At 35.9% G+C, this 14802-nt stretch overlaps 1 protein-coding gene across 30 annotated transcripts in view; it reads left to right on the top strand.

Moving 5' to 3' along the window:
• NRXN1 (neurexin 1) overlaps positions 1-14386 on the top strand; it is a 1176176-nt gene extending 1161790 nt beyond the window's left edge. For 21 of the 30 annotated variants that reach the window (XM_037806658.1, XM_037806672.1, XM_037806664.1 and 18 more), the window contains one exon: positions 11171-14386. In XM_037806658.1, the coding sequence (XP_037662586.1) occupies positions 11171-11478 (308 nt within the window). In that variant the 3' untranslated portion in view covers positions 11479-14386. The remainder of the gene's footprint in view (positions 1-11170) is intronic. The other 9 variants (XM_037806663.1, XM_037806673.1, XM_037806657.1 and 6 more) reach the window with 1 other exon arrangement.
• Positions 14387-14802: the final 416 nt, after the last annotated feature.

Consider the following 14802-nt stretch of genomic DNA (forward strand, 5'->3'; position numbering starts at 1 on the left):
CTGAGAATTGGATGTGATGCTATTAACATGCACATACATGCACAAACATATTCTGCATTACTCTAGCTAAAACCATGATACCGTTTTTGTTTATCTATTGTTTTGGTTTGCTAAAGCTGAAGAAATGCAATATACCAGAAACAGGTTGGCTTTTACAATGGAGATTTACTAAATTACACATTTACAATGTACGAATGTCCAAATCAAGGCATCATAAGACAATATCTGGACTTCTCTGACACATGGTGATGTACATGGCTGGCATCTGCTGGTCCTTCTCTCCCCGGTTTCATTGCTTTCAGCTTCTGGCTTCAGTGGCTTCTTCTCTGTTTTCTGTGTGTCTTCTCTCAAGGGCTTTTTTTCTTTTATTCTCTTATAAAGGACTCCAGTAAGAGTATTAAGATCCATCTTGAATGAGGTGAGTCACAGCTCAATTGAAATAATCTAATCTAAAGTTCCCACCTATAATAGGTCTAAACCTAAAGGAATGGATTAAAAGAACATGATCTCTTCTGGGGTATATACAGCTTCAAACCATCAATCCTATGAACCAGATTACCCTGAAATTCCTGGTCCCAGGCTTGAGGATTCTCTGTAATGAATCCCTTAGTTTTGTGAAAAGACAGATTGTTCAACATCCTGTATGTAAAAAAGTGAAATGCATCTTAAGAGTGACAAGCAAAGTTATGTATTTCTGGGTGATGTAGTCAATAAGCTCCCAGGAAGAGAAGCTATTTTACTATCCATGAGCGTCATTGAGCAGCATTCAGTAATGGAGAGTATTATCTAGATTTCAAAATATAGCTCTCCCTGCATTTTCTGAAATGTTATACATTTTGATGAAAAACACAGACAGATATGCTGGGCTCCCTAGCTTGGAAACTGATTTTCTCAATTATTAAAGATATGGCTTTTCTTCAGCTTGACAATTATGAAAAGTTTGACCCTACTGATGAGGCCCCTTTTTACTCATTCACTCTAATAGTGACAGGACTGAAAATTTGTAGTACCCTGGAAACTTCTGCAGTTACTCTGCTGAATTTGGACAAAAGGGCTCCCAGTTAGCTGTCAACTGCCTGTAGTTCTGTGGGTGTCAGATGACGTTGGTGAATATAAGACAACCAAATGAATCAAACTGAAGACTGTTGAATTGTTGACTTTAAATAGCTCAGTGACTTTAGTCATTGGAGTTAAGGGGCACATTACTGGGAGCATGGGCAAAATAAATGCAGACACAATATTTTCCCCAAGCCCTCTTAGCTCAGTCTTTCTAACTTATTTATGTTAACGCACATTGATCCCAATACTCCTAGTCAAAAGAGAAAGAATTTCTGGTTTTGTTAAAGAAATATCATATTTTCCTCTTTTACTGAAGATATTATAGGGGATGGGAATTAGGGAAGTATTGAAGTAAAAATATTTTAGAAAGAGATGTTTAATACTGCTGCCAGTGATTTGCCTTCTTGCTTACCACTTTACTCAAAATTTTGAAATCAAAGGTCTCTCACACTTTCCTAAAAGTTACGTTCACTCCAGTCTACCCCTGAAAGTTTGTGAATTTGTAAAAATGTTTTCTTCTAATCATTAGGACACATACATTTTGCAGCTAGTGTGTTCAATCTCTGTCAGACATTGGGTGGCAGGGGAAGTGATAGCAAAGAGAAGTAGAATCACAGCAAACCATTAAAGAACTTATAATCAAGTTGGGAAGAGATGAATAAAACCTAACAAAAATGAAACAGTGAATTAAGATTTCACAATGTATAAAATCCATACTAGAATGATATAATATATGGTGGAGAGAAGAGGGATGATGGTGAGATTTCTGCAAATCCTTTCATAAATTGTCTTGATTCTGTTCTTGCCACCTTCAAGCCCATATTTTCCCATCTCTCTTGTTCAGAAATTTTCAGTGGTTTTCCAGGTTGCAACCTACAAGGCCTGGCTCCTTCTCCTTCAAGCGTCATCTAAAATACCTTCTGCTCAGAGAGGTCTTGATCCTTTCTATAGGCCCTCCCCAAATTATTCTCCATCTTACTACTCCATTTTTGTGTCTTCTTCTTTTATGGTAGACTTAAAATTTAAAATTGTTTGGTTTGATCATTTGTTTTCTTATATTTTCTATTTTATTTCCAATATACTGTAAGTTCTAACAAGGTAGGAACCATGACTGTCTTGGATCCCTGGTATCAACATCTAATATGGTGCCTGGCAGGTAGTTGGTAATCAGTATCTGTTGAATATTATTTCATTAAACTTTTAAACATGATTTTATTTTTCCCTTTTTCTCACCTCCATAAATTAATCAATGGTAATAACTTGGCCGGGTTCCTTCACACATCTTTCACCATGTTCCTTAAACATATATGAATATAGGCTGTTTTTCTCTCTTACCTTACAAAAAAATGGGAACATAGTATGTGAATTAAACTTCCACTTTCTCCTTTCCTAATATATTATGGACATCTCCCCAGGTCAATAGATTTGGCTCTAATTCTTATCTTTAACTGGGTTAAAATTCGTGTACAGAATTTGTTCAACAAAGGCCTTGTTACTGAGCTCTTGAGTTGTTATCCTTTTTTTTTTCCTTATCACAATGTTATTTACTAACATATTTATGTACTGGTAAAATTTAATTCTGTAGCTTGTATCCCCAAAACTAATGTTGATTGATTAAAATATTTGTGTAATTTTTTAAACTTTTTATATTGTTAACTTCAGTCATATGCTAAATTGATGGACAAAGTATAAGAAAACCACATGAGCCATTCCGTTGTAACTTATCTATTTTTAACTTGAATATGTGTTATTGGATTATTTTCTGAAACCAGTTGAACAATTCAGATTCTACCAACAAAACTGTCCATTTCCCAAACATGCATCCTTTCTAGTACTGGACAGTATCACCATCCCCCACCCCCACCCCCAATTAGTTGTTTACAAAACTGGTATCTTCTCTTTCATGAAGTTGAGCATCTTCTGCAGTGTTTCATCATCCATTTAGATCTCTTCACCGCTTGCCTATATATATTTTGTCCATTTTTTCTAACGAGTGTCTTTTTTATATCACTTACTATGTGTTCTTTGCATTTTAGAGGTATTAACCCTTGGTCTGTCATATGTACTCCCCTAGTCTCTCAGTTGCATCTTCACATTGTTAGTGACATCTTTTGCCACATAAAATGTTGCTATTTATGGAGTAAAATATGCTTAACTTTCCAGTTATAGCTTCTTTCCATGATCTAGCAATTGTGTGATAAGTTTCACATCCTTCTTCAGTTTTCTTCTCAGTCTCCCCCTAAATTCACTATACTCCAGAAACTCTGGCTTTTGTCTAGTTCCTGGAAAGTAAACTCTCCATCCTCAAGGCCATTCCACAAGTGGTTCCTTCTCATTACGAGACTGTTTCATTAACTTTTCACTTGACTAATCTCAACTCATTTTCACACCATATATATCATGAACTCAGAAAGGGCTTTCTGAGTCTTTGGTTTAAATCAGAAACCTTTGTTCTACTGCTGTGTGGTATCTTCAGTTTTCTGCATCACACACATTCCAGCCATTGACTTATGCTTAACTCTGATACTGTTTGTTGTATGTCTCTGTGCCTCAGTATATTTCAGGTTCCATGAGGCCATGTGTGTTTTGTTATCTGTTATTCCCCCAGGACCAAGTATAGTCCCTTACATAAGACTGGAGATCGTTATGTATTTGTTGACAGAAGGAATGAATATTTGTAAAGAAACCTTCATAGCTGAGGGGGATTTTAAGCTAAGCCTTGAGGAATAAATAGTATTTAGACAGGCAAGAGGAAAAAAGATCATATGAGCAAGGCATGGAGGTAGAATTTATGATGGTGTGGGGGGGACCAGGGAGCAGCAATGAAATTGGGGCTGTAACTTCTGCTGAGAGGAAGGAAAGACAAATTTGGGTATTTTCCTGAGGGCAGAGTATGAAAGGCTGTGAGGACAGTAGGCACAGTGGTACTCTATTCAACACCAGTGGCTCTCAAGGGTTCAAACAGAACCTTACAGGCACAGTGACCATGTAGAAAGTCTGTGAAACTTGCAGGTGACTAAGCTGCAAACACATAGCTTACAACATTTGAGTAATCGAAGAACAGGCTGTTGCAAATGTAAAGACCCTGTGGTTCCCCCAGAGTTAAAGGAGAACTCCACAGGGTGTAGCTGTCCAGCGCATTTTCTATTCTGCACATGGCTGTTTGAGGTAGTAGCCCGCCCTAGACGTGCTGCCATGCAGGCATGTGATGAGTTTTTCAGTGTCTGGAATCCCTTCCCATGCAGTTCCTAGATTTCTGGAGAAGATTATAATCCTCTCAATCTCAGATCTGCGGCCCATGCGTTTCAAAGCCACACTTGCTTTGGTGGCTTTGAAAGCAGTAGAGGAAAACGTCAGAGGCTTAATGATTTCCAAGTTCTTTCTGAATCTCCCATTCACTGGGGAAGGGCTGAGATGTATCAGATGTGTCTTCTCTCAGGCTATGTGTGTGACCTGCAGGACATGCAGGCATGGGTGGAGTTGCTGGGAAGGGGAACATGAAAATTTGAAACCTCCAGCATCTCTCATTTCTGAAAAAATTGCATGCATATCATAGAAATCACTGTCACCTACTTTCCTGCAAATGTGGCATTTAAACTTACAGTCTTGTGAGATATTTGATCATAATTGTTTCTTCTGGCCTACATTGTATTGAAACATAAAAATGGAAAAAAATAATAAACTTTTTTTTTAGAAGTGGGGGGAAAAAAGCCTGTGCTAATTTCAATTCAAAAACACCGCAGGAGCCTACAATTCCAATTTTCTTTTCACAGTGTTAATGAAACTAGGTACTGGAAAAGTCAAATCTTCTTCCATAAATCTGAAACCATTTTCAAGGCTAATCTAGAATTATAATAACTTCCACATCTATTAAGACACAGTACAGAATTTTAGTCTAATGAGATCATTTTAGAGAACTCTGTTTCTAAATGGGGTGGACAAAGAAATTTAAAATTGATTACTTTTTAGTTTAATCTATGATGAAACCAGAAAGACTGGTCAAAGATTCTTGATGAGAAAAAATTCAGTAAATGCATCTTGCCAATAGGTTTAAAAGGAAAAAAAAAAAACAAAAACAGAGTAAGACAAGGTATCTAAAAATTCTTGTTAGCTGAATGATATATGTTGAACATGAGTTTTCTGATCATTTATATATCCCCCCCGCTATGAATTATATAACTCACATTCCATTTTTTGTCATTGGTATGTTTTATTCTTTATTATTTCTTAAGATTGGTAGTCTCTTTCAAGTTTTTCCCTTTAAACTCAAAAGCTGATTTTTGTTGCCATCAGTATATAAATGTGAAACTCTTATTTCATCCTTGATATGACAGGGTCATGGTTGATGATGTACCTATACACTAACAGTCTATATGGAAGAAATAAAAGCAACAATAAAAATTGCCTAGAAACTACAATATCACCCTGCAAAGCTAACTTTGGAAACAACATAAATATAATAAGATTACCGTGAAAGAACAGCTCATCCAAGTATACAAAATAGTTTCATAAAAGTGACAATTTGAGTGATAAAAAGAGCATCTGATGGGATGGTTATTGCCTTGGCAAAGTCGTCAATGGAAATATAAGCTCCTGTCACCCACCAAAACCTCACTCTACGTCATGAGAATTAGGACTTTAAGCACCATTTCTAGAGCAGTATTGTAAAAACATCAATCAAAAACAGTTCTATTTTTTTTTAGCAACAAAATTTGCTTGCTACGTTTCCAATTTTAGAAAGAATAACCAAAGGATGCCAAACACTTCCACTTCCCATTGCAAAGTGAACCTCTTCAGAAAAAAATACATTAATATTTAAAAATTTACTTTTCAAAATGCTATTATTTTAGAACTTCAGTTGTGAATCTTGCCAATTAAAATGTGGGCTTTACGCTTTCTATTTGCATCTATTAAGATTCTGACTCGGTACAATCAGTGACAAACTGGAAAAAACAGGCTTCAATGCAAAGTTTAAAGGCACACCTCCATCTGCATATAACAAAACCTTTTTAAAATTAGTGATTAATAATCATTTGTTTTGAAAAAGTACAAAATTTTATTCCATAAACAGATTTGGAAGTTTAGATTCTAAAAGTAAAGGATGCCTGTAATAAAAAACAAAGCCTGTGTTCTTGTGATCACATTTAGACTCTTCTTGCCAGTAAGGACTAGTTTATGTTGTGATTTGAAATTAGCAACTTGGCAATAAAGTATTGCAGTTCATTTTACACCTCGCCAAGAAATTCAGCAGTGTCAAGAGGCAGAGTCCCCACCTCTGCTGGCCTGATCTTTACTACCTGTGCTCTCTGCCCAAGGGCCACCCTCAAGCAAAAATCCTGGGCTGGCAGAGGGACCCCAGGAAAGGGAAGGAGGGGAAAGAGTAGATGGAAGAAGAGAGAGGTGCTTAGAGGAGGAGACAGAGGGCCAGAGGAGCTGGTAAGAAATGAGGCCTGCCACAGACAGCCCTCTCTGTGGCTCAGGGCTTCTCCAGTGTCATTTTGTAACTGGATCTAAATTAGTTCCTCTTTGAGGAAATGATGTTCTTTCACAGATACAATGCCAACAACTGCCAAAAATAAAGAAAGAACACACATCGGGACAATTGCCTCAAGTTTAAAATAACTTTCTCAGCAAATTCAAGGAAAAGTTAAGTTCTTAAAGATTTCACTTTTCAATTTTTTCTTTCCAAAGCAATGACTGTGTTTATTATTCTTTTTATATGCCAAGGCACTGGAACATGTCTTTTGCACTTACTGTGCATTTTCCACAAATGAATTATCATCCATTATGAATAAATTGGTTTAGAGTATAATGTGGAAATATGTTAATAACTGTCCTTAACACTTGAATGCATATGCCTTCCTAAGGAATCACAACATTAATTAGATAATGAAAAACAAGAAAAATCATAGGGCTAGCATAGAGGCTTTTTGAGATACCTACTGGCTGAAGCAGACCATGTGGAAAACTTCTAGAGACCATCACATCTTGCCAAAGATGGGAGGGTGGGGGGTGGAGAAAGTGGGGGAGGGAGAGAACTATTATTAAATCCACTTTTCATCTGTCCTTTAAGACAAAGTCATTATCCACTGTTTATCAGTATGTGGGTCCCCAGCAAGGTCTCCATAACCATCTGGCTGAGAAGTGGCTCATATGAAAGGCTCATAACTCTTGTGACAGCTTTTCCTTTGCCAGTGCAATCAACAGCTTCTGAATCATTTAGCCTAAAATGCCAGAAAAAATCAAAATTGCCATTAAGGTGTGCATGTGTGCTCTGCCTACATGTGATAGATCAAGCGGCTTAATTTGATTCCAGTGGACTCTGAGGAGTCCATGGCGAGAGGCATGCTCCAGTAAAATGGAGAGTCAGAATTACGTGGGAAAACTGTGATAAGCACAATAATCTATTGTTATACTCTTCACTTAAATTGTCATTGTGTGTAATTCATGATTTTTATTTTATGAGTCATTGACAATAGGATACAAATGGGTTTAAATACTTAGGAAATTTCATATGCTCTTTGCTTTTCCCTTGCTAATGACCCAGTCCCAATATAGATGCCATGACCAAAGTGGAGTATTTGCCTATTTCTAGATAATACTTAAATGTCCTGCCTTATTCCGTGGCCACCATCAGTCTTACCGAAGTTTTCACTGACCTGGACTCCTTCTGCCCCTGGGCCTAACCTAATGAGCTGGATACTTTATTTTTACCTACAAATCAGAATTAACTTCTGACCATTCAAGGCCTTACTGCTGATTTGTGTGTATTCCATTCTTTTAGCTCCCATTCCTTTATTGTCTCTTCCTTGGTTTTTAAGTGTTCTTATCACTTCTGGGGCAAAGAAAGGAAGAAGGACTGAAATAAAATTTTAGTTTATTTGGTTCTTAGCACTACTGAGAAAAATATGTTGTAGTTTGTTTTCATTATTAAACCTGTCTTATGGCTCACTGTATTATGGATTGTAGAGAGAATGCAAAATTCTCAAACTCGTGAAATATAAGAATTTCTTATGGATTTTTCTAACTAAATTCCTTTTTCTCACTTTGCCATAAGTGGTTAAGAGATAAGTGCATTTCTTTTTTAAATAAACCAAACAATTAAATTATGTAAGAAGACATTTAGTATTAAGCGTATTAGCCTCTCTATCCTCTACATTGAAATTAATATGAAAATTTCTCAAAGATTTTCAGTGAACATTAAACTAAACCATTAATGACAATCAATAAGTGAAGCTACATTTATAATTCATGGATATATTTAAATTTTTCTTGGCTTTTATTGTACATCTGGGGGAGACATGTCCCATTAGCACTTTAGTACATAAATACATCTGCTCTTAGCCAAAAAGTTATGAAAAATATAACTTAGCCCTCAGATTTGAAGCATAAACAGAAAGAATATATTAATTAATTAGATACAGAAATATATGCATATTCCAAACAGACCTAAGACAACACTCTGGTCGCCATTAAATTTTTAATGTGAATCGGGGCAGAAAAAAGAATAAATTTTTTCTTCCTTGCATTTAGGTTGTATGTTTTAAGTACATTATTTTTAAAATATGATATTTAAAACTCTTATTTACATTAGGGTTATAAAGAGATATTTTTAGGTCTATATGTGACTTAAGCAACATTTAGCCTATATTTTCCTTAAACAGGAAAGATTTATCAAATGCCCATGAGGCAAAACTGAAGGATTTGAGGCTTTGCATTGGTCTTTACTAACTCATTGTAGTTTTAAAATCAATTTGTTGTTATTGTGCTACAGGCACAGTCGTTTTGAAAACATATCAAAAATATTTGAACAGAAAAAATAAAATTCTCAGGTAAGATAGTCCATTAGGAGACCAATTCCAAAAATGAAAAAAATATATATATATGTATATATACATCTATATTTTAAATACAGAAAAATTAAACCCTGCATTCCATTAAAGGGTGGGAAACCTTATCAGTGTGAGCCATTGTATGATTAGGATTTTATCTCCACTTCCCCCATTCTCTTCTGACAAAGTGAGATAATTGTGAAAATGTATTTGAAATTAAAGCATTCCATCAGGTGGGAAAAAATTATTTAGGTAATATTTAAATTAAATTCCTTGTCTCAGCTCTTGTCATTCCCTGACAGAAGAATGCTCTGAAAAACGAGCAAGTAGAAAGTTATCATTTAGTGAAAGTTAGCTGCTGAGCTAATTGGCAGACTTTGGCCAAGATGACTGTATTTGAAAGAAAAAATGCTGCCTTTGGTTTGTCAGGTGGTGACAGAGTTCCTGCAGTACGTTCTTTTCTTCTTGAGAGGAAATTAATTTCCTGTAATCAAACACTGTGGATTATAGTTGTTGTCTCCTACCTTGAACACAGAAGCAATGCCAAGGCTTTTTATTCAGCAACATTACATGGGCTTTTGTAAAACAAACAGTGGCATATTCCGCATAGAAAAGTTTCACCTGCTACATTTTGTAGCTCCAGAACATGGTATAGTGCTGCTTTGAGACTGAGAGCTATTGCTTTGTAAGTGACTGTATTTGTAAGGCTTTATTTTAGGAAGGAAATGAAAGTGACAGCCATAAACCCACATTTAGGCAGAAGAAATCTTGGTGACATTTGGAAATAAAACTGCAAAGCAGTATAAAGCCATACAGTTGGTAAATGAATCCCAGTGATAAATATTAAAAAAATAGACAATTTAAAATAATTTGTAAGTAATATTTAATAGTAGCGAAATAAAAGTACAATTTTAGTTTTCTTGAGCTCTTCAATTCCTAGGGGTGTGTGTGTGTGTGTGTGTGTGTGTGTGTGTGTGTACCCAATATAGGCCGTCTTGAGATTATATAAATTTATTCTGCGTACTTTACAAAGAATAAGGTCTTGAAAGTTAATGCATTTTTAATCTGTTAGATCTGACAAGAGATCATTTTCTATAGGATAAGGGAGATGATGATTTAGGGAAAGACAGAAAATGCAATCCATAGAGAAAAATGAGCTATGGTCAGAGGTGGGATAGAATGCTATTTCTCTCCAGGTCCAATTATTTTAAATAAAAATCAAGTTTTTTTGTATGTAGAGAAAAAGAGCCACCCTGGCCCACCCCCATCACCATACGGTACCATCATCTACCAGCTAAATCCCAGGCCCTTTCCTCCTAACCGTGCTCAACGTCAGTGCCTGAGGAGGCCTTGGAGAACTTCAGGCCCCCTGTAATGCATTTCTTGTACCTAAGAGCCTTATTTATACTTTAGGAAGATTGAAGGAGGATTTTGTCAGTTGAAAAGAGGTAAGCCAGCCATTCCCTTATTTATCATTATCTAGTAGGTAGTGATTTGTGCTTCAAAAACCAGTCCAGAAGGTATTTAAGGCCAAGAACATTTTCTTAACCTTCTCTTCTAAAGTGTAGCTTCAGGGATCACTCCGCCCACTGCCAATGAATAAATAAGATACATAGATACTCCTGTAAACAAATCAACCAACCAACCTCCAGCAGAAAAGAAAATTTGTTCTATTTCAGTTTATAAAGATATGACTAAAATTATACTTTAAAGAGCAGACAATTAGACTTTTCAGAATGCCTGGATGAGTTTATTGTTCAATGCTATATATTCATTACATCTTTTCATTGATCTAGAGGAAATGTGATTTCTAAAGTAATCCTAAATTTAGCTATACTGATGCAGGGTCTAGAATTAGGCCTAAATGTTCTGTAGCAATATCAATTTGCTTCTTAAAATGACACCCTCTAATATTATAGGGTAGGTCTGGGTTTATGGTTTTCAACTAACACACCAACATGGCCCTATAGAGCTAAATGGAGCTTATTTGGGGATGCATTTTAAAGAACCTGTTAATAAAATTGATAGGTGTGGGAAAAGAAAAAAAAAAAAAAAAAAGATGGCAACAAATCTCTCCCCCAGTGCTTTGATTCATAGTCCCTAGTTTTTAGTGACCATGAGGCACACAGACTGCTACATTTAGCAGCAGTATACTTTTTCCTAAAACAGTAGGTGCTATTCCATTAGGCACAGAAATAGATGGTCAATGTTAATCTAGCTTGCTGTGTACTCAGTAAACTCAATAATCACTGTGTTTGTTCTCGTCCTCTTTCTGACAGCCAACCCAACCCGAGCAGGTGGGAGAGAGCCGTACCCGGGCTCAGCAGAGGTGATTCGGGAGTCCAGCAGCACCACGGGCATGGTCGTCGGGATAGTGGCCGCTGCCGCCCTGTGCATCCTCATCCTCCTCTACGCCATGTACAAGTACAGAAACCGGGATGAAGGCTCATACCATGTGGACGAGAGTCGAAACTACATCAGTAACTCAGCACAGTCCAATGGGGCTGTTGTAAAGGAGAAACAACCCAGCAGTGCGAAAAGCGCCAACAAAAACAAGAAAAATAAGGATAAAGAGTATTACGTCTGATCCCAAGATCTTAAAAGGACCCTTGTATAGAAATAGTCTTCATTTTATCTGAGACATAATATAAACTTATTTACTTTCCTTTTTACGAAGCACATACAAAAGAAGACAGGGAATGCAATCAGGAAGGAAAGTCTGTTTTTAAGAAATAAAAACAAGTATCTCATGCTCTTGTCTCTCAAAAGAAGAAAAAAAAAAAAAAAAACAGGGGCCAATAAATTCCCTAACATCCACAGTGTTTTCCATTTACTCTGCCTGTCTTTATGTTGCTGGAACATTTCTAAAGACAGTGATGACCGCACGCATTCATAAAGCAAAGGAGTATTACGACATCAAGGCACAACACAAAAACAACACAAAACACAAAAAAAGAAGCTACCTATGATCCTGGATTTAGCCAAAGTGCTAGTGCTTTCCTGAGAAGTCAGTTAGTTCAATTGCAGAGAAGACTCTGTCATTTTGAGTGATCAACCTGCAAACCTTTTAAGAGTTTGCTGCCTGGTGCACCTGGAACAGTGGTTGGAACTTGCATTTGAAATACAGTGCTGGCTTTCTTGAAGACTTGTGTAGGAACACATTCAAAAAGCCCCTTTCTGGTTGTAAGGGAAAAAAAAGTATGGAGGCCTTATTTTCAAAAATGTGAAATATAAGGCACGTTTTCACACTAAAATTTAAAAACAAAAAACAAGAGGGCATAGATGCAATCATTGGGAAATTTTCATGCACGCTTAACATGTTATTACATATGTTTATATAAAATCCATCTCTGTGTGCTTTCTGAACTGTGATAAGTGACGTTTTATAGCCTGTTGTATAGACAATGCAAAATATATCTCTGCTCTTCAGCCATTTTTGGTAAATTCAATGTTATTAGTGTTGCTAAGTATAGGGAGTTTTATGACATCTGAAGCAACAATTATTTCGTTTTTTTTGCCATCATTATAAATTGCCACAATTACTTTTTCTAAAAAAAAATTACAGTGTAGTGTTTATTCTAAGGAAGATATGTATGAATGTATATAAAAAGACTCAGCTACTTTTTTCTCACATGTAGAGCCTCCATTCTGTTTGCTATTAAGTTTTAGTAATTGTATGAAAGGTGTGAATTAGAAGGTAAAATATATACATATATATCTTATAATCTTCTTTTCTCCCCGAAATACTAACGTACCCATATGCATTTGCTATTTGCAATCGCACGCACACACACACTCGCGCACACACACACACCATTGCTAACCACCAGAATCCATCAGATATGATGGAAGACCCAAACATGCATATGGTAGCAAATATTTACCGACAAATTGAAAAGCAGGAAGGAAGATAGTTGTGCCAAGGTATTGATGACAAATAGGGTGATTTGCTTCATTGAGTTCTTGTTCCCAGGAAACCCTGAAAAGATTTTAGTCCCTAATGAAATGGATCCTTTTCTTATCAAATAGAGTAGCATTGGTATACTGCTGCATGAATATGAACCATTATGTGGGCAGGTTAAAGAAGCAAAATCAGTTGATCTACATCTAAACCCTGGCTGCTGCAACTGAAAACTTTCATTTCCAATAAAATTATACATATATATCTCTGTACGTGATGTGCATGATAAACATTTTTGGAAAGTGAACACTTTCTCAACTAAGAAAGTATTTTCAATGATTTTTGATTCTGTATTATTACCCATCTTAAAAGATCATTCCCTATCTGTTGAGTAACAATATTTACTTGTCTGGTTTTTACATATCATTAAATGTAGTTTTAGTTTAACACACATTGAACTGTAGAGTAGGATACATTATACACTTGTTTTGCATATTATTTCGATGATGTTCATAGCAATAAACGATTAGTATAAGAAGGTAATGCAAATACAATGCATTATTAGGCTGTGAGGTGATCCTTGAGTAGAAATTGGTTCCATCACTTGGACATCTGCTAAAAGAATGAGATTTCATAGAAGAGAAGAATCTCTTTATAATTAGCTTTAATCAGCAGAGGCAAAAAAAAAAAAAATGCAAAATGTCTCTTTTGATACTTTAGTTGATTAAAAAAAGCTGAGAAGTGGCCTGGATTTCCAGACATACAACACCTTAGAAATGTGTCTAATTCATAACGAATCATCACTGTCTATGGTTGCCAAGTGATTGCTGTATATGAAGAGTCTTTTAAGGCTTTTCTTGATCCAGAGGGTAGAAAGTATAAAACTAAAATTTAATCTCCATTACTTGTGTTTCAGGTTTCTGTTTTTGTTTTTTTTTTTTTTAATTTGCCAGGCTAAAGAATTCACAAGTCTTTTATTTTCTTCTCATTTAGTCTTACTCAGGGAAAGCCAGTGAAATACGAAAGAATTATAAAACCACTAACTTATAGCTTGAGGTTTTCAAAAGAAATAGTTACTTTTACATGTGATGTACTGAACCTGAGCTAGTTTCCAAGAAAGATTCTAAAAGATGAGAGGAAATATATTAAATAGTGGTATTGTTAAACAGTGTAACTATTAAGTGTGGTGGTTGGGATGGATTTCAGTGTTTCCAGCATAGATTTAAAAATTTTAGGCAACATGGTCTAATGTTGCCAGAAAAAAAATATTTCTAATGTTATTGGCCTATACAAAATTTAGTGATTTTTTCTGGGTTTTCTTATGAATGGAGAAAGGCAAGAGAGGAGCATGAGCTAAGAAGAGAAAAAGACGTGAATAAAACCCCAAGTATCTTCATACCAATTGTAGCAGGGTTCCATGTATAGTTTACAGTTAGTAGAGGATTTCACACTACCTGGCATTAATTTAATTACATCTCTATACTAACTTTTCTGATTGAGTATACTTTTTTTTTTAATCCATGTAATGTGTTGCCTTTAAAAAAAAAAACCAACAACAAATACTACAATAATATGTGAGGCGGTCAATCCCTAAGACATCAAAGAAGGGCCACATGACCCCCACCCTTCTAGTGCTTTGTGTGATTGGATATCTAAGGGGGTTTTTTTGTTTCTTTGGTTTGGTTTGGTTTTCTGTTGCAAGGCCAATTTATCCGTTATTGGAAATGCTAAGCAAGTGGAATTTACTGTTTTGTTAATAAAATATTTCTTAATACAACTGTGGATTTATTGACCTAAAAAGTATATGCGGCACCATTTTGTGATCAAGTGACACAGTAAAGAAGACCACACTTGAAAAAAAGAACGGTCCTTAGACAGCCAGGGGAAGGACGTCATCTCTGTTTTTTGGAATTGCATTATGCCTTAAGCATCTGTACATTTATAGACGTAAAGGTACAGCCACTAAATGTGCTTGTGTTTACATCTGTTCTTCTTGTTATACTTGACACC

This window comes from Choloepus didactylus, chromosome 17 (assembly GCF_015220235.1).
Source record: "Choloepus didactylus isolate mChoDid1 chromosome 17, mChoDid1.pri, whole genome shotgun sequence".
NCBI lineage: Eukaryota > Metazoa > Chordata > Mammalia > Pilosa > Megalonychidae > Choloepus > Choloepus didactylus.